The sequence below is a fragment of the Anolis carolinensis genome, chromosome 1 (genome assembly GCF_035594765.1).
Source record: "Anolis carolinensis isolate JA03-04 chromosome 1, rAnoCar3.1.pri, whole genome shotgun sequence".
NCBI classification, from domain to species: Eukaryota; Metazoa; Chordata; class Lepidosauria; order Squamata; family Dactyloidae; genus Anolis; species Anolis carolinensis.
This window is the reverse complement of record NC_085841.1, coordinates 290,460,356-290,480,734: the sequence shown is the minus strand read 5'-3', so window position 1 is coordinate 290,480,734 and position 20,379 is coordinate 290,460,356. Positions and strand designations below refer to the sequence as shown.

At 37.6% G+C, this 20,379-nt stretch overlaps 1 protein-coding gene across 5 annotated transcripts in view; it reads right to left on the bottom strand.

The window, feature by feature from the left end:
• ppfia1 (PTPRF interacting protein alpha 1) overlaps positions 1 to 20,379 on the bottom strand; it is a 68,168-nt gene that overhangs the window by 15,596 nt on the left and 32,193 nt on the right. For 3 of the 5 annotated variants that reach the window (XM_062967844.1, XM_062967845.1, XM_062967847.1), the window contains exons 11-21: positions 19,932 to 20,063; positions 17,797 to 17,859; positions 17,093 to 17,172; positions 16,818 to 16,965; positions 15,010 to 15,233; positions 12,438 to 12,672; positions 10,312 to 10,341; positions 9,809 to 9,960; positions 8,449 to 8,621; positions 7,137 to 7,230; positions 90 to 171 (exon numbers count right to left, since the gene is read on the bottom strand). In XM_062967844.1, the coding sequence (XP_062823914.1) occupies positions 90 to 171; positions 7,137 to 7,230; positions 8,449 to 8,621; positions 9,809 to 9,960; positions 10,312 to 10,341; positions 12,438 to 12,672; positions 15,010 to 15,233; positions 16,818 to 16,965; positions 17,093 to 17,172; positions 17,797 to 17,859; positions 19,932 to 20,063 (1,413 nt within the window). The remainder of the gene's footprint in view (positions 1 to 89; positions 172 to 7,136; positions 7,231 to 8,448; positions 8,622 to 9,808; positions 9,961 to 10,311; positions 10,342 to 12,437; positions 12,673 to 15,009; positions 15,234 to 16,817; positions 16,966 to 17,092; positions 17,173 to 17,796; positions 17,860 to 19,931; positions 20,064 to 20,379) is intronic. The other 2 variants (XM_062967846.1, XM_062967848.1) reach the window with 1 other exon arrangement.

The window sequence follows — 20,379 nt, the reverse complement described above, 5'->3', positions numbered from 1 at the left end:
TGGAGAAGAGAAATAGAGGTAGAGAATTATCAACAAGTTTCAGGGTAGAAGGAATACTGTGTATTGAGTTCCATGGCGTGGTGCCTTACCTCTAGCCAGACAACTACAGTGGGCCCATCCCAGTGAGCGAAAGGTAGACCTTGCCTTCGGGCTTCTTCAAGCAACTCATGCCTAAAATAGCACAACCAAATGCATCAGTGGAGAGGTGGCTTTGGCATACTTGATTTCCTGCTACTTCTGTCAATCCCCAAGCCCCTTGAACATTTCTAAACACAGCACCATAGTCACAAAAGACAAAGTTCCACAGCAAGCACACTGCATGTGATGAGTAGACTGGTCACCTAATAGATTGGATTCATCATGTTGAAAACAAAATCTATCATGCTGTAGAGCAGTAGCTCCCAACCTTTTTTTGACCAGGGACCACTTCACCAGGGACCATTTGACCAGGGACCACTTTCCAACACTAGTACCAAAAGAGTTACAAATCAATTTTTGGTAAACTTTAGGTTTGGTTTGGTTATTTGGGGTGCTGATTCAGAAAATTACATTGGATAGACCACATAAGCTCTAGTTTCTGATATAGAACATATGCCATCCAGTAGTGGCCATCTGCTCACCCACAGAAAACCATATTTAATAATCTAGAGCTGATGTGGTCTATACAATGCAATCTTCTGAATCAGCACCCCAAATAACCCCAGGAACAGTCCTAAAAACGAAGACACCGGGGCGCCCCTGCTTTCAGGTGCCACATGAAACGGCTCTGCTCAGAGGGTGGGAGGGGGAGGAGAAGCAGCAGTCAGGAGGCTTGTTGTTGCACCTTCATGGGTAGTCAGCCTCTCCCTCTGCCGACATCCCCATTGCCTCGGCACTATAAGAGGGTTTTGCGAGACCAGTCATCTTGTTGCAACGGGGTAGTAATGGTGAGGCTGAGGACTGTATTTTAGTTTTTGGGGACCACTAATGGTCCACAGACCACAGGTTGGGAACCACTGCTGTAGAGGATCTCAGACCTTTTCACATTTACTTTAGCAAACCTTTTACATGACATAGTAAATAGTATTTCTTACAGAAAAAGTTTTGTGATCCCAGAGAGAAGGAAATTTTTAAATCTGCTTTGTCACTGCTGCTAAGACACATTTACAAGAAAATATATGTGAATATTATGCATTAAAGACCTGGGATATTCACATATATTATGTGTGTGACCTATTTTCAGAAACTAATTTAATCAAAAGTATTTCAGATACACCGTGAGCCCAATTTGAGATAGTCATCCACATTCTATCCAACCCATGCAGCATCAGTGAAAATAATCTCTGCCTAAAGGAAGCATCACAATGTCTGTTTTTTTTCTTAGAAGTATATTTTTGCAATAGCTATGTTTCCAGAGACAGTTCTATCTAATAATATTTTATTAACGGTATTATTAAAATGTGCTGGACACAGTGACTTGTCCTCCATGATTTTACACAATAGTTCCAACATCATCATTTCATAATATTAAAAAAGAAACAGACATCAGTTCCTTCATTACTCCATTCAGTTTTCCCCACACTCGGTTACAGGGTGTTGCTGTTGTTGTTATTATTATTATTATTATTATTATTATGTATTTATTTTTATCCCACTTTTCTCCCATGGGTGTGATTCAAAGTGTTCGTGTCTTATTTCCTGCATAGTTGAATTGGGGAGAGACTAAGTACCATTAGTGGTGGCGCAGTGTGTTAAAGCGCTGAGCTGCTGAACTTGCAGACCGAAAGGTCCCAGGTTCAAATCCCAGGAGCAGAATGAGCGCCTGCTGTTAGCCCCAGCTCCTGCCAACCTAGCAGTTCGAAAACATACAAATGTGAGTAGATAAATAGGTACCGCTCCGGCGGGAAGGTAACGGCACTCCATGCAGTCATGCCGGCCACATGACCTTGGAGGTGTCTATGGACAACGCTGGCTCTTCGGCTTAGAAATGGAGATGAGCACCAACCCCCAGAGTCGGTCACGACTGGACTTTACGTCAGGGGAAAACCTTTACCTTTACCATTACATTAAGTACCATTCAGCTACTCTGTACAGATCTCTAAAGCAGCTGTTTTCTAAATGTCTAAGGCAGTGGTTCTCAACCTGTGGGTCCCCAGGTTTTTTTGGTCTACAACTCCTAGAAATCACAGCCTAACAGCTGTTAGGATTTCTGGGAAATTGAAGACCAAACCATCCAGGGAACCCCAGGTTGAGAACCACTGGTCTAAGGGACTCCTCCAGACATAGAATTTGTTACTACTGCTAGAAATCTCTCCTGGAACTTCGGCATGTTATAGGGGATTGTGGGAAGAAGTACTGTATAGCAAGTATAGCAAGATACTGACTAGATATGTTGGGCCTACCACTGAAGCCAGTGTGTGCCCCCTCCATTATTGAATGACATTATTCTATTTTTCATATCTTAAACCAAACAAACCTTAAACCTAGCTTTTTATTTTTACTATATATTTGTGCGTGTAACTTTGTTTCTGCTTCTTCCTTGCTACCTTTTTCTCAATTTTTCCAATAGTGAGGGGAATTGTCCAAAGTCTTTCAAGGCACAAGGTTAAATCCACAAGGAAGCTGGGAACAAGGCTTGAATCTAGGAAACAAGGTCCGTGGTTCAAAACGAGGCAAGGTAGTCTAAAACTTGATTCTAAGAACAAAATCCGTGACTAAGGACAAAGCGAGGCAATTCTTGGAGACTTGAGCAGGCGAGGCAAGGAAACTGGATTGTGGACTTAGCGAAGTCCACACTAGGCTGGGAACATGGAATTCACTCCCGAAGCTGAGCTGTTGTCTCCGCAAAGAATCAACAGAGCCCGATACTTTTATCTGGGTCTCATTTCCCGCCAAACGGGCGTCCAGCGTTCTCTTTCCCTAGAGAACAGGGAACGAAACCCAACTTGCAGGTGTGAGACTCACTGGATTTTCCCAGGGGAAACATGGCTAATCAGTCTCTTGCTTGGCAGCAATTCGGGCACTCCTCCGAATTCTCTCTCTCACTCCCCTATCTGCCGAGAAGGATTGCTTTCTAGCGAAGGGAGGTGAGCGTTGATCAAGGTCAGTTTTAATTGGTTCTTGGACAAGAACCTCAGGCATCTGGAAAAACTCTGGCTCTGGCTGTGAAAACCCCATGTTTTCATCCTCATCTGTCACGGTGACACTAGGCACAGGACTACAAAACCCATGAGGCATCACAATTGGCTCCAAACTAACCAAGTTAATCAATCCCCCATATCACCAACACAACACTTTGAGGGTGACAGTTCTTGAAATATTGCAGAGCCTGATGGGAAAGTACTTTCAAAGAGAGGTTTGCCTACCATTTTTCATTTTCCAATAAAGCAATCCTTCAATAATGTTTTAGGGGGACCCAGACTTCCTTGATCAGTTTGAAAAAAAACACACTTAAAATCCATATAGATATTTTACACCCTGAAAGAACAGGGTAAAACAATCTAAAGAAAACAATCTCTCTCCTTGTGTGTAGGAGAGAGGTCACAAACAGTGAACATCTGAAACTGTTTCTTCAGCTGAATCAAACTATTTGTATACACACTCAACAAAGAAAAATGTATTCAAACACATGGTAGAAGTGAAAGGGCTCAATTCCATCTTTCATTTTATCTTAGATGGCAACCTAAATGAGAACCTAGAACTTGAGATCTTCTAATTTAGAATGTGCATTAAAGACTGCAGCAGAGGTATGAAATGTGTGGTTATTGCAACTCTCAGCATCTCTGACCATTGCCTATGCTGGTCCTGGCTGCTGTAAATATAATTTGTCTTAGAAGAATAAAACTTAGGTGGAAAATTCTTGGAAGTGGGCTGGCAGATGAATTGGAGAATACTTTTGAAGCCATAACCCACAAAAACATGCCTACTATCAATATTATATGTACAAAAATGTAGTAGTACTGCCAGCCCTCCTTAATAATCCATGACTTCAAATATTCAAATTATTTTTTCCAGTAGTCAAACCCTGATTTTATATATATATATATATATATATATATATATAAAAATTTTATATAATTATTTTATATATATTTTATATAATTATTTTATTTATATATATTATATAAGGGACAGAATTTTACTACCGTATGTCATTGTATAGAATGGGACTTGAACAGCCATGCAGTGTCCTGGAACCAAACCCTAGAAGATACCAAAAACTGCTCAGCTACTACAAAATCAAATGCTACAGAAGTTGTGTGACTTAAGTTAAATCAAAATTTTATAACATGGTGTTATGATGTTACGCATAGTTGATGAAGATTAATTGGATTTGATGGAAGGTATTTTAGCAGATTGTGCTCTAATATCTTACTTGTGAAAAATACCCATGCAGTAGCTGATATTAAAAAAAAAACTAAGAGAAAGATCTTGAACCCAAGAAGAAAAATAAGGGATCATTATCTGGTTGGGATATACAATACTAACAAAATGAGTACTAGACTGTTCACATTCATTTAATAAATGTTATAGCCAGGAAAAGATCCAAACCAAGAAATCTCATGAGGTTCTGTATTTTTTAATATTCTGCTAGAATTTTTTTCTTTTTTTCTGACATTACACAGCTCACATTGATTATTTATCCCTAATAACTCATATTTAATACAAGTTCGACTTTGAATAAAAATGGCCTTAAATTAATCCTTGCAAGAACAACACTTCCTTCTCTTTTCCTACACATTGCAATTCTCCTTGCAGCTGAGGAACAAGCTTGAGTGGAGTTCTTGCTTCCAGAACCAGTTTGATGGGATGGAGTGGGAAGAGGGATCACCTCCTTCCCTTTCTACTCTGTTTGATGTCCAGCAATGCACACTGACTCACATCTATCTAACACATCACACATTCCCAGTCTGCAAAAGGTAAATTAAAGCAACTTACCCTGTTTTTGCACTACCACACCAAATGGAAAATTAAAAAGGAAATAAAGCAAATAAAGGAAATAAAATGTAAAACTGAGATTAAAAACAGTATGTAGCATAGAAGTTTCTTTTAAAAAATGGAAGAACACAATAGATGAGGGAAAGACTCAGCAAACTTAACACCTAGTCCTCTGCAATTCCTGCTAATATTTCCCAAAATTATGTTAGAAAAGAATTTAAGCAATAAAGATTTATAGCTGTAGTCTCATACACATGTTATAATGTGTTACAGTTATAGTGAAAAAATGGGTAGGCTGACAAAACATAAGATATGCTATCACCCAGACTAAGAAGAACCTGAATGCAAAAATTAACATCAAATACCCGTTATTCTGAATAGTTACTGTGGTTATTTTCATGCATTTAAGATCTGATAGACTAGACTGAACTGTCTATTTTTGGCTCTTTAATTGCTTCTTGATTTCAATATTCAACATAGGACTCTCAAAGCCAATTTTGCTAGCCCCGTGCCCTGCTTCAGCTTCCAAAACCTGTTTTTTGGTGATAAAAACTGTAGCAACCATGGGGGGCTCTACAACAACCCCCAGAGCCTTGTCTCTGCATAAATGCGTATTATATACCAGCTACCACATATTTTATTACTGTAATTTAGGGCTGCTAGAATAGAATGTAAAAAACACAGAGAGCTGATAGGAAAAGGCCTAAAATGAATGAATGAATGAATGAATGAATGAATAACTACTTAAAAGACCGAACAAAATCTCAGCTATATGGTTTACTGATTCTACAGAAGCCAGGAGCCTATCAGGGATGAGCAAGTTTCACAAGAGCACAGACGACCACTGATACTGCACAATTCACAACAGATGACAATCTCATCCCTGTTGATCGTGAAACTCTTAATAGGACATAGCTAAAATCTAATATCTGACTGATTCACTAATGGGAAAAGTAAAGGCAGTCCCCAAGTTACGAACAAGTTAGAGTCTGTAGGATTGTTCTTAAGCTGCAGTTGTTTTTAGTTGGAAAAGATATATTTTTAAGTGTAATTCCAGCCAAATATATATATATATACACACACACACACACACACACACACACACACACATACAGTAGAGTCTTGATTATCCAACATTCTGGATTATCCAGCTCAGTCTGCCTCCTGCCCAGATCCACAGTTGTTTCTCTAGGCAGCAAGGACTGAACTTTTTACAGATTTAACTTCTGACAATGTTGTTATTGTAAGTTCATTTTATGTAATTCTATCTTTATTTGTAGTTAATTTTTTAGTTGTCAAATGTTTTTGTAGTCAATGTTCTCAATACACTGCAATGTTTTGGTGCTAAATTCGTAAATACATTAATTACTACACAACATTACCATGTACTGAATTGCTTTTTCTGTCGATTTGTTGTAAATCATGTTTTGATGCTTAATTTGTAAAATCATAATGTAATTTGATGTTTAATAGGCTTTTCCTTAACCCCTCCTTATTATCCAACATTTTCGCTTATCCAACATTTTGCTGGCCCGTTTATGTTGGATAAGTGAGACTCTACTGTATACACACATATATGAGATTTGGATAGCACAGGGAAGCGGTAACACCCCTGTCGTTTTAATTTTCTGTTTGTGCCCCTGTTCAGAAGATTTAACCTCACTTTCAGTCCTTATGATAATTGGATTTTGAAAAATGTGACTTGTTGTGGAAATAAGGATTTATGATAAAGCTTTCGTTAAGACCCCTTGTCTCCATGATAATTATTTCAGGAGTAGATTTTTCTTCTTAGGGGTAGATTTCTCTCACCTGTTTTCTTACCCCTGTTCTTAACTATGATTCATTTGTAAGTCGGATGACTGCCTGTACCTGGGAATCATATTGTTTTGGCTTTAACACCCAAATAAGTAAATAAAAATACGTAATATTAAAAGCTACACAATAATTCGTGAAGAATTTGTTCTTTGCAATAAGTCTTGAACAACAGTCATACATATAAAAATGATAGGCACACTAATATCTCAGTGTAATGCAATAAATATCTTATAGAAAAATTGCAGGTGAATGTATGGAATTTAGTTTTTGGACTCACATTATGGTCATTTTGAATTCATAGCTTTACTTAAAAGTTCAACAATAAAAATGCAAATAGAAGACATTTACATAACTAGGAAAATATTTGATTTGTGTGCATACTTCCTTAGTACATTTAAACTTACTTTTTTTGAAGTTTTCTATTCTTTTCTGCTTGTCCTCCCAGTTTTCCAAGTCCTAGGCCATCCTGAGTTGAACTATCTGCATCCATTACAGTAACTGCAAGAATTCAATGAGCTGTTAGCAAACAGTAGTAAAAAAAATATCAATATTTTATTATATTTGTGTTTGTAACTAATTGTTTCAATACACTGGTTTACTTGAAGCACAATTGTATAAGATTTAATATTGTGATCAAGCTAACAAAATGTCACTTATCAACAGAAATGTTATTATTTTACAACCTACTATTTCACTAAAAAAGACATTCAAGCAGACTTTAAAGTACATCTTCACAGGACTCACTGATTTACCAAAAAGGTTTCATCCAGCAGAGGTCTTCTCATTATTTGGTGCACTCAAATTCAGTTGGAGTCTAAACAGACTTTATATAATGTACATGACCATGCAGGGTGAAAGTATTGCAAAACTTGACAACTACAGAAACCGGAAGTCCACATTTTCCATCTAATCTTTAATTAATAGAAAAGGGAGTTCTGACAGAGATTTTCACAATTTCTAGTAACCAAGACATACTAAGGTATTTGTTAATATTAATATCCTAAATTTCAACTCATCCTTAGCCTTCACTTAAGAGATCTACAGTTTTTTTATCTTGTCAGAAGCGACTTGAGAACATACTTTAAGTCGCTTCTGGTGTTAGGGAATTGGCCATCTACAGAGACGTTGCCCAGGGGATGCCCAGATGTGTTACTGGGAGGCTTCTCTCATGTCCCCACAAGCTAGAGCTGACAGATGGAAGCTCAGCCCATCTTGCAGATTCAAACCGGCAACCTTCAGGTCAGCAACCCAACCTTCAGGTCAGCAGTTCACAAGGGCTTAACCCATTGCGCCACTGCAAATCTATCTACAGTCCAACCTGCTCAAACAAAAAAATGCAGGAGAGGTGATATTATTTCTTTTTTCCTCAGGAAAAAAAGAATCAATATGTAACTCCTGAACTATTCCTATGGTTTTCTTAATCTTCACACAAATTTTATATCACACACATTTGTACTTCTGATCAGATTCATCTAAGTTATCGCCATCTTGTAATTCATGGCTTTAGTTCATTTCTAGGATAATGCATATATAATAATTTATGTATTTTAGGGAGTCTCTTGTTACAGGGATGCTACCTATATAGTTAGGGAAGCATATACATAATCTGCAGGTTACAACACTGCAAGTTAATTGTCTTCATTTACCTTTTTTATTCTATTACAATTACCCTGAACAATTGTTCAGCCTCCCACTCCAGTGACAATAATGACCCACCTTGTCCTAAGCTCTCTTTGTTGATCTGCCCAGGTCGACCTTTTTCTTTCTTACCAAACAGGCGCCCAATTGAAGACTTGATTCCCTTCTTTTTAGGGGCTTTGTGAAGGGAATCTTGGCTACTATTACTGCTGCTGGGATTGCTTACTTGTCCATCTTGAGAACCTGTTGAACTGTAGAACAGATATGGTTATTTTAAGGTTTTGACTGATCATGAACTACACACACATTTTAAGCACATCTTCCACATTTTGACAAAAATAAACTTCTAGAAGCAAATTGTGGCTCAAGCAAAAGTTACACAGCACTGACAATTTTTTCAAGAAAATTAACTTAGTGGTATTGCTCATATTAAAAATGAATTTCTAGGACATCGTATGCAAAGTGAAGCCTGCAGGATGTGTTTGGCCTCCAGGGGGCTTTTTTTGTACCCTTTAATCCTTTGCTAGAGTTGCTCACCTGACTCTAGAACACAATTAAGACTGACTTTCAGTTATCCTGTTTCAAGCTATTTAAGGCTTTATGGGAAATAATCTGTAACTGCCAAACAATCCTTCTGAATTATGAAATGGTATTTTAAAATCACTTCAGTCTTAATGGTAGTATTAGTTGCAGCTGTTGTTGTGTACCTTCAAGCTGTTTCCAAATAATGATGAACATAACATGGTGTTTTCCTGGCAATCTTGGTTCAAAAGAGGATTTGCCCTTGTGTTATTCTAATGCTGAAAGAGCATGACTTAGCCAAGGCCACCCAATGAGTTTCCATGGCCAAATGGGATTCAAACCCTGGTCTCCAGAGTCATAGTAAAATGCTTAATCCACTACACCACACTGGCTCCCACTAAAGTGCATTTACATAGAAGCATCTGAATTAGGACTTGTCTGTGTGAGGTTATCTCGGACTGCAGCTTTAGACTGACAGAGTAAGTCATGTAGACTGGCTGCTGCCAAAAGTAAATACAAGAATCCCACATGCCTTCCAACTCCTAAGTATTTAAGGACAAAATGTGGTGTGTTATTGAAAGGGATGTAATACATAATAAAGTCAAAGGCATCATAAAGTCAAAGAAACACAGATACTAAAGGACAGGAACCCAGAAGTCTGAGGAAAAAGGACCTGAGGAAAGTCCAGATGAAAGAGGCAAGGACCTGAGAAGAAATGCAGCTGAAGAAAGAGGAGACAGTGAGAAATGCGAAGTTTAGAAAAACATCCTGCAGGGAAATAATTTAAATTGGCAGCTAGAAGATGCAAACTGACAATAGACTACTGAATCATACAAAACAGCAGTATTCAGTATTTATTTTAAATTATAAAATTTTGAATGTAGGCCCTTAATTGTATTAATCAAAGATGACTTACTTTCTCAGATCTCTTATGTCTTCATGGCTCACTGTATGCAAGGCTCCTTTATAAGCTCTATCCAGATGCAGAGATCTAGGTGAAGAAGGAGGTGATGTCTCACATTTTATTGTGGTCTTGTCATCTCTAAGTTCTTCTCTAGAAACCGCAGACTAAAAATGAATGCAAGCATATTACTTTACATATACATTTAGAAAGAACAGCCACAAGAGAGACTTCTGTTAAAATTTTTATATTTTCCAAATTTTTATTTACATACATAAACTGAGGCTATCCTCTGCTTCAACAAAGAACCTACATGAAGACTGTGCTTGTTACAAATGTTGAAAAGAACACACCAGAAAATAAGAAAGCAGTGGAGATGAAAACTGTAAACTGTCTTTCAGTGCTGCTGTAATTTTTCTGGTCTCATAGAGCAAAGGATTCTAGAATATTTTAATATAAACAAATGATGCAATTTGACCTTACAAAATTCAACATATGTTCATTGTTGGAAGATTTACCTTTCTATGATGTTTCCTTAAGTCACTAGGCTGACAGATGCATGCAAAGAAGAAAAATTAAGATAAAGTAGATTTGTTGCCAATTTAAAACTGAAATCACACAGAGAATATTTTAAACAATTACAACATACCTAGGGGGAAGCTAATATAGAAGTTCCAGCTAACCTGTCCACTAAATCAATGTGTCTGCCAGAATATTTTTCCAACCTCAACAAAAATTATATGCACACATTTATGGAAACTACTTCATTTGTAGTTTTCTTTCTGCTGAACTGTGTAACTGTAACAAACTTTTGGGATTAGTACAGATGTAATAAAGGAAATTCCCTAACCATGAGTCTAAGGTTAAGGAATAAAAACCCATTCATGTGTTATTGATGCACTATTATGTTTCTCATGGTTTTTTAAAAGGCTTTGGTTCTTACTGCTAAATAAGTATTTCTATATATACACGAAATGAAGGTGTTGCGCTCCAATCATGCTATGTTTTTCTAAAAACCAAGAGATGGAAAAACATTGAATGTACATCTTGTTCTTCTGCTAAAACAATTGCACTATTTTACATAACAAAGCATTCTCACCTGAGAGCTTTCTAAAACAGAGTACAGGCAGTCCTTGAGTTATAAACACCCGACTTACAAACACCTCATAGTTAAGAACATGGGTGAGACAAGAGAAAGCGAGAGATAGCTTTCCCTTGGAAGGGAAATTCACTCCTGAAAAGGTTACCAATGGGGAAAAGGCATCTCAACTGGAGCTTTCTCACCAATCCTTGTTTCCACAACAAGCCAATTTTTTCAAAATCCAATGATCACAGGAACCAAAAGTGAGGCTAAATCTTCTGAACAGCGGCACAGACAGCAAAACAAACACCACAGGGGTATTAATCCTTCCCTATGCTATCCAAAGGTTATGTGCACACACACACATATATACACACACAGTTGAGAACAAACCTACAGAACATATCTTGTTCATAACTTGGGGACTTCTTGTATATAATAAGTAACAAAAAGCCAGCCTCTTGTCTCATAGTGGGAACCCTAAATATTAATTTACTAATTTCAAGTACAACTGTAAGTGTAGGAATTAATGTTATATTTGGGTTCCATCCAACATCATGCAAAGACAAATCTACTCATGCAGTTAGAATTCCCATTCTTTGCTTCCACAGCGGCTCCAAATTCTAGAGGACTACTTGTTAAACTCTCTGATGTGGGGCATTAGCAACAGCCCTCACATCCGGGTAAGTCAGGGATTGGCACTATATTTGTGCCAACTGGCTACAATTGGTCTCTACAAGGTTTTTTTTTTAATGGGCCAGCAGCTCTGGGACTGGGCCTAGTCCATGGACTATCCGTTTGAGTAGCAATGCTCTAGGGCAGTGGTTCTCAACCTGTGGGTCCCCAGATGTTTTGGCCTACAACTCCCAGAGATCCCAGTTAGCTTAGCAGCCGTTAGGATTTCTGGGAGTTGAAGGCCAAAATATCTGGGGATCCACAGGTTGAGACCACTGCTCTAGGGTAACTGTGGAGCTTTGGGCGGGGGGATATTTTCTATTTATGGTGCCTGTTCCAATGGCTCAGTAGCCACCACTAGATTTCACCCCTTATTCTGCGCAAACTTTTTATTATACAAGGATAAAGTAAGCCAATCATTGGTATTACCCTATCCATAAAATTTTTGATATTACAATGATAGATAACCTGCAGACAAAATCCTGGAAAATCAGTTCAGGTGCTAATTAAACTTATAAACCATGATTTGCATCAGCCATTTGTGCATACACTGAGGCTTTGCTCCTCCCATCGTGTGAGTAGTGGCTTGTTCCAAAACTGACGAGCACAGCTCTCTAATTCTGACAAAATTGGAAACTAGAGGTTTCCTAGTTTTAATTATTATTTAAACTAGGAAGTCTCCCATTCCCCATTTTCTCAGATCATGAACAGGAAGCCTGTAGTGTGCCATTCTGTCAGACCCAGAGGAGCAGAGAAGATCTGTAAGGAGGGAGAAGACTAGTACACAGTCAAGCTTTTAAAAGCTGAAATAAAATTATCCAAACACAAAAAAAAACAAAAGATAAACTACTTTTGTCATGAGGAATAAGGGAGAAAAATAATACTTACTAGTGTCATGATACCTAGTCTGTCCACTTCTCGAGCCGGACTATGTGGCATTCGGCGTGGGGTAGAACGGCCACTGCCAGGTGGAGAAGTGCCAGAAAGGGAGCCACCAGGAAAAGGAGCAGGAAGAGAGCTCATTGACCGAAATCGACCAAGGTTCTCTAAACTTCCACTACCAACACGGCTTTCAATTTCCTCTGCTCGCTGTTCTGTGTTTTCTTTTTCTTCTTGTATCAGTCTAAAGAATTAAAATTGTAACTTATTTACACAAGCATACCTGCTACTAAAGATAGTGGCACAAGATTACAAATCTTAATGAAAGTTAATAAAAATTACATCATTCTGTGTTAGTACAGGTAATATTAATATCCCTTGATTTACTACTGTTGCTTCAATATCCAAATGATTTTTTTTAAAAAAATTCACTGATTTATTATTTTTTGCCTGCATTTGGAATGCAGGGCTAAATGCAGAAATGGAGTGTTTATGTGGGTAGAACCAAGGGTATTCTATAATACCCAAAGACATAGAGCAGTGGCTCTCAACCCGGGGTTCCCAGATGTTTTTGGTCTACAACTCCCAGAAATACCAGCCAATTTACCAGTTATTAGGATTTCTGGGAGCTGAAGGCCAAAAAGATCCCTCTCTGGGGTGCCAATTCTACTAAAGCAAGACACATTTTCCTACCAACTCTTTTTCATTCAAACTAATTGTCTACATCTCTGAAGGGCCCAATGATCACAAAAAACAAAGTTGTAGCAAATTTAACATCGCAACTAAATGTTATGTTCCATTAATAATAATAATAATAATAATAATAATAATAATAATAATAATAATAATAATAATTTTATTCTTATATCCCGCCCCATCTCCCCGAGGGGACTCGGGGTGGCTCACAACAATAATAAAAACAGTGACAAATTACACATTGTAAAATCAAACATGAAAAGCAGTCATACAATCAATACATACATCACATGTTAAAAACAAGGAGAGAAAACAGTTCTAGGCCGAAATAGAGGGCTTCTGTAGCTTCGTGGCAGAAGTATTCAGCAAGGTATCAATAATCATGGCAGAACACTCTCTAATTAAATTAAATGGGCAGACAAATCAACCCCCAAAAATTAGTTGTCGAAGGCCCTCTGGAAAAGCCAGGTTTTAAGGCTTTTTCGAAAGGCAAGGAGGGTGGGGGCCTGTCTAATCTCCCTCAGGAGTGAGTTCCAGAGGCGGGGGGCCACAGCGGAGAAGGCCCTCTCTCTCGTCTCCACCAGCCGCAACTGCGAAGGTGGTGGGAGCGAGAGGAGGGCCTCCCCCGAAGAGCGAAGAGATCGTGCAGGTTCATAGGGGGAGATGCGGTCTCTAAGGTAGGTGGGTCCCAAACCGTTTAGGGCTTTGTGATAACCTGCACCTTGAATTGGGCCCGGAAAACAAACGGCAGCCAGTGGAGCTCCTTAAACAGAGGCGTAGAACGCGCCCTGTAGTTTGCTCCTGTTAGAAGCCTGGCTGCCGAGCGCTGAACTAATTGCAATTTCCGGGCCGTCTTCAAAGGCAGCCCCATGTAGAGCGCATTGCAATAGTCCAGTCTAGAGGTAACTAAGGCGTGGACCACCGTAGTCAGATCAGACTTCTCGAGGTATGGTCGCAGCTGGCGCACAAGTTTTAGTTGTGCAAAGGCCCTCCCGGCCACGGCCGACACCTGAGCCTCAAGCGTCAGCCCCGAATCCAGGAGGACCCCCAAGCTGCGGACCTGCACCTTCAGGGGGAGTGCAACCCCGTCAAGCACAGGTTGCCATCCAATACCCCGATCGGACTTTCGACTGACCTGGAGGACCTCTGTCTTGTCAGAATTGAGCTTCAGCTTGTTCGCCCTCATCCAGGCCAATACAGCGGCCAGACACTGGTCCAGTATCCGAGGGGCTTCCTTGGATTTTGGTGGAAAAGAGTAGTAGAGTTGGGTGTCATCCGCGTAGAGATGGCACCGAACTCCAAAACCCCGGATGACCTCGCCCAGCAGTTTCATGTAGATATTGAAAAGCATGGGGGACAGAATAGAACCTTGCGGGACCCCACAGGACAATGGCCAGGGGTCCGAGCAGGTGTCCCCCAGCTTCACCATCTGGGAACACCCCTCTAGGAAGGACTGAAGCCACTGCAGAACAGTACCACCAAGGCCCATCCCGGAGAGACGTCCCAGAAGGATACCATGGTCGATGGTATCGAAAGCCGCTGAGATATCCAAGAGAACCAGCAGGGTTCTGGTCACTGAAAGTTATGCTTCAAGGAGGGGTCTTTCACAGAGCAATTACAACTCAAGCCAATGAAGCAAACCACACTATTACAGTGGACAGACATTATCAAATGGAGTGAACCATGATTCTAGAACTCTGGCAAACGGAAAAATGAAACCACTATATCTATATCTTGACATAAAATAACAAATAAAAGTGCTGCATTCATTAATGGCATGCTTACACTATCTTGTATAACTTAAAAAGAGTTAAACAGACTAGCCTACAATTAACGACTCTGAAGATAAAACCAGAAATTACTGATTTAAAAAAATGAATGATACCTAATTTCTTTGTTGATTGCATCCAGCTGTTCCTGAAGCATCATAGCTAAGGTTTGGGCATCAGCCTGACCACTAGGTGACAAGAGATCAACTGAGCTGAATATGGTTTCTCTGTCATCTTCACCATCAGAAATATCTGCATCACTCTCGAATGCTTGTGCAACATTTGCCAAAACACTTGCTTGTTGTGCACGCTCCCAATCTTGCTCATTGAGAGTTTGAACCTATTTAACATACATGATACAGTTTTAATTGCAGATTTATCTTCAAATAAAAATATATAAGATTAAGTCAATATAAGTTCACTTACATCCTGTAGTAACCCAGCAAGACATCAATTTTTTGAATGCAGTAAAACCAAAACAGCCAACATTAGTATACACACCAGAAACTGACTTATTCTCATAATGACATACCACTACAACCATTTTGGAAAAATATTTTTTTCTAAAGAATCTTGTTTGCATTTATGCACCTTTTAAGAGGTTCAAGCACGCACCATTCACATGGATGGAGAAAACCACAATTATGAAGAATGTTGGCTTATCTTAAGCAAACGGTGTGCTTATGTATAGAGGATATTTTTATAATATTTATTAAAACATATTTAGATCTTTTGTAGATAGGAAATTTTATAGATCCTTTGAATCCAGCACCCAGAATTGAGCATCTTTTCCTACACATTCTGTGGGGCTTGTGCATAGATCACTAAAATGATACAGCTCTTGGTTTGACAATGTTAATCCTGTAGATAAGGAGATTTGAGTTTAGGATTCCTTCATGTGTATTTTACTGATCACTGGGATAGTGCCCAACAATTATTGGACAGATTGGGCCCCAGTTTGGTGTTTTTTGAACTGAATTGCTCATTCTCTTCATGGAATTCAAGCTGATTCAGTAGAGGCTTTGGTTACTTCTGTCTCCATGAACCCCCAATACCACATCTCCCCATTGTTCTGGAGGATCTTGGGCTTTTTCAGGTAACATGAGCAAAATAGCTAAAAGGGTTTTGAAAGATTTTTACTATCTTGTAATTCAATATAGGGACTGAAATAGTAGGATGGGGTCTATGTAATTCATGCTGATTATGATATTTTGACATATAGGATTGGATCAACAAAGAATTTTAGTCATATATATATAGTTTAATTTATGTATTGAAAAAAAATGAGAACAAGTAGAACAGGTTTTTGTTAGTTACATAAAACACTATAAATATAATAGAACCTCTTTCAAAGAGGAGTTTCAAGTGTTTTAAGTGGTTTTCCATTATTTAATGATTTTACAATGTTTTATCAATTTTGCATTGTTTTTGGGACCCTGATGAGTGAAGAGGTGATAAAGAAATACCCTGAATAAAAATAATTCCAGAGTTTGTTTTCAAAAATTGTTTCCCTCAAAATTGAAAAAATGAGTGATAGGTGGTAACATATTGTTGGACAAGAGCAGAATATTATACACATATCAAAACTATCAAAACGATCAAAATGTATAAAATCACTTTAGTACAGGGTTAGAAAATTGCATTTTATAGCAAAAGAAATCACATCCTCAGCAATTTTTCTATTCCTGGAAAATTTGTTCATTCCACAATTATAAAATTTATATCATATTTTGCATCTAGTATTTCTACATCTCCTAATATGCCTTAGATAGAAACCAAGAACTGAATCAAACCAGCAATTTTAATATTGACCTTGACTTCTACATAGAAATGGAATACCCATAAGCTTCTTCTATACTTAAAACTAGCAAAAGAAAAAAGTTATAAAGTATATTATAAGACTGATTTTTTAGGGCTGTCCTACCTTTGAAGGTTCATCTCGCAGAGCTGCTAAGCGCCCTTTTAGTGGACGCCTTAAAACTGAGGTGCTGTAAGAATCTGTCTGATTGTCAGCTATAGGTGAAGATGCGAGTGGAAATCTAAAATCAGGTACGCTACCCAAATGTGTCCGACTGAAACAAGAGCAAATAACATATTTAGCACAAGTAATATGTACTGATAATTTAGTAGAAGACAATGAAAATAACTTAGTATTACTTTGTAATTTAGCACAAAAGTGTCTTCATTGATAAGCCATACCTATGATGAAGAGATGGGCCTCTCATCCTCATTTGATCATTTTCAGCCCTCACTGATTCAATGTTTAGTACGAGCTGATCCTGTAGAGGGGGAGGGGCAGTTATACAAATTAATATTATATGCATTTTCAAACATAATCATTAATATTTGTTAACTCATAAAAATAATGCAACTCTGAATTCCAGTGCCTAACAATGAAAGTTTAAGAATATAACTATTGTCATTTAAGTACTCTTCATTGTGTATTTCTTCTTACAGTATCCCAACTCATGTATTAAGTATACATTTTCAAGAAAACCCCCAGTTCAGCACATATCCTGAATACAGGAAGCTAAAGATGACTCCCATATACCCAAATGCAGCAGTAGTGTTGTAGGAAATGGGGGGGGGGGGAGGGAAGAGACAGACCAACTTTCTGGGAATTATTAAATATGAAAACAAAACGAATGCTCTGAATATATATTTTTTGCACTTATGGTCTTTGGGTTCTTGTGGCATGGCTGACATGAGTTCCATTTGCATCATAAGTCTTTGAATACATAGAAGTATTCATCTTTCTGGTTATTCATTATAACACATGACAAATATACTTAGATCATAGACAGTGATAATGAATACAAACTTTGAAAAGTCAGGTGTTAGTTACTCTCACATCTAAAGAAGAGCTGTGGCATAAAATGGTGGACTTTATTTTTAAGTCATACCTTTTCATTTTGAAGTTCATCAATATGTTTCTTGGTGTTTTCGACTTCACGAAGAAGCGCATTCTGGAAAATAATTCAGTTCAAATGTTTGTTAGTACTGACAAAAGAGAACTTCCATTTTAATTTAATTACTACAGGTTACAAACACTACCTACATCATAATAAAAAGCACCAGTGTGCTTTATTATTGTTTTAGATGGAACCTGGGACAGAGAGTGCCATTGCACTTCTCATATAATGGTTAAATGCACTTATATTTAACACAAAAAGGAGTTACCGTGTTTCCCCTAAAATAAGATCTCCCCAAAAAATAAGACCTAGTAGGGGTTTGGGGGGATTGCTAAATATAAGGCCTCCCCTGAAAGTAAGACCTAGCAACTAAGAATGGAACCTTCCAGGCTGCAGGAGAGTTCCATTGGGGAGCATGGCTGCAGGGCAGAAGCAGCATTCATACGCACTGGAGGGAGGGAGGGAGGGAGGGAGGGAAAGTGCTTGCTTTCTGTGCCTCCCTCGCTGGCCTTGCCTTGCCTCCCGCCTGTCCCCCAGCTGCGGCTCGAAGAACCTTCCGTCGCCGCTGCGCTGCCGTTTCTTCTTTCCAAGACAAGGCTCCATCCTGGCCATGCTCCCTTCACCCCCAAGGCTTCTGATTGGCTCCTGGTGCCAGGGCAAGGGAGGGTGGGAGGGAAGGAAGAGGGCTTGAACACCCTTTCCACTCGTCTTGCTACTTCTGCTTCTTAAAGGCACAGGACACATTAGGATTCTCCTCCGATTCCTATTCCTATCCTATGCCATGAAACCTATTATTTTATACTATTATTATTACCATATTATCTTCATATTCTGTTATTATTATTATATCATTATATTATATTTTTCTATTATTATTATATCATTATATTATTATTCTATTTTCATATTATTATTATTCTGTTATTATTATATTCCATTTTATATTATCCTATTAATATATTTTATATCATTATATTCTATACTATTATTCTATTATTATTCTATTATATTGCCATATTATTATATTATTAGCATATTCTGTTATTATATTCCATTTTATATTATCCTATTAATACCATATTATTATCATATTCTGTTATTATGTCCTATTATTATATTATCCCATTAGTATATTGTATATCATTATATTATTATTCTATTATTATTCTATTCTATTATATTATCATATTATTATTACAGTAGAGTCTCACTTATCCAAGCTAAACGGGCTGGCAGAAGCTTGGATAAGCGAATATCTTGGATAATAAGGAGAGATTAAGGAAAAGCCTATTAAACATCAAATTAGGTTATGATTTTACAAATTAAACACCAAAACTTTATGTTATACAACAAATTTGAGAGAAGAAGTAGTTCAATACGCAGTAATGTTATGTTGCAATTACTGTATTTACGAATTTAGCATCAAAATATCACGATGTATTGAAAACATTGATTACAAAAATGGCTTGGATTATCCAGAGGCTTGGATAAGCGAGGCTTGGATAAGTGTGACTCTACTGTATTATTATTATTATTATTATTATTATTATTATTATTATTGTTGTTGTTGTTGTTGTTGTAGTATATTATATTATTCATCATTCATGACTACACTGAAACTAGAATAGAGAGAAATCAGCATGGAAACCTTGTGAAACCTAAACTGCAATAGGTACCATAGATTGTTGTACATGTAAATAATGGTAGTAACAAAAAAATCTTGATAGGATTCACAGTTTGTCTGGTTATGCTGGTTTGTGATGACAACTACTTTACAGTATATAATAAATGTTCATTTTGTTGTTTAACAATAAATGTGAGCTCTTCTTCATGGAAAAATAAGACATCCCCTGAAAATAAGGCCTAGTGCCTCTTTGGGGGCAAAAATTAATATAAGACCCTGTCTTATTTTTGGGGAAACAGGGTATTTCAGCCCATTATAAAGCAAAGATTGCAGCACTTCTGTGCAAACATTTTCCAATATTTCTATTGTTCTTTTGCTTGTTCTCTGTATCACTGTTAACAGATGGATACGTGCTAGTTAAAATAAAGATCAGTAATTTTAGAAAGTGTATTACTTAATCATGTATTGCATTTTAAACAACAAGCATAACATGCAGTATTACTTTTTCTTCTAGGGATGCCATTCTTTCTTTAAGGTGAAGCTGAAGTCTTTCATTGGATTCTGACAAAAGTTTATCGACAGTATCAGACAAACGTTTATTATGCTCTTCATTCATTTTCTCTCTTTGTCGAGCCTAGATTTGGAGGGGAGGAAGGAAGGCACAACAAAGAACAGCATTAAATCACCAGTGTATATCTTCCAAATGCATTATTATTATTATTATTATTATTATTATTAATAATAATAATAATAATAATAATAATAATAATAATACATTGCTTTTTCTCTCCACAAGGAGACTCAAAGTGGCTTAAATTGAAAGCATTTCAGTACAATTTAAATTCTACAAATATATATAAACATTAAAATAGAATTAAATATCATTGGTATTTAAAAAATTCAGTTTAAATCAATAATTACATATTCAAACTAAAACCACAGCAACCTCT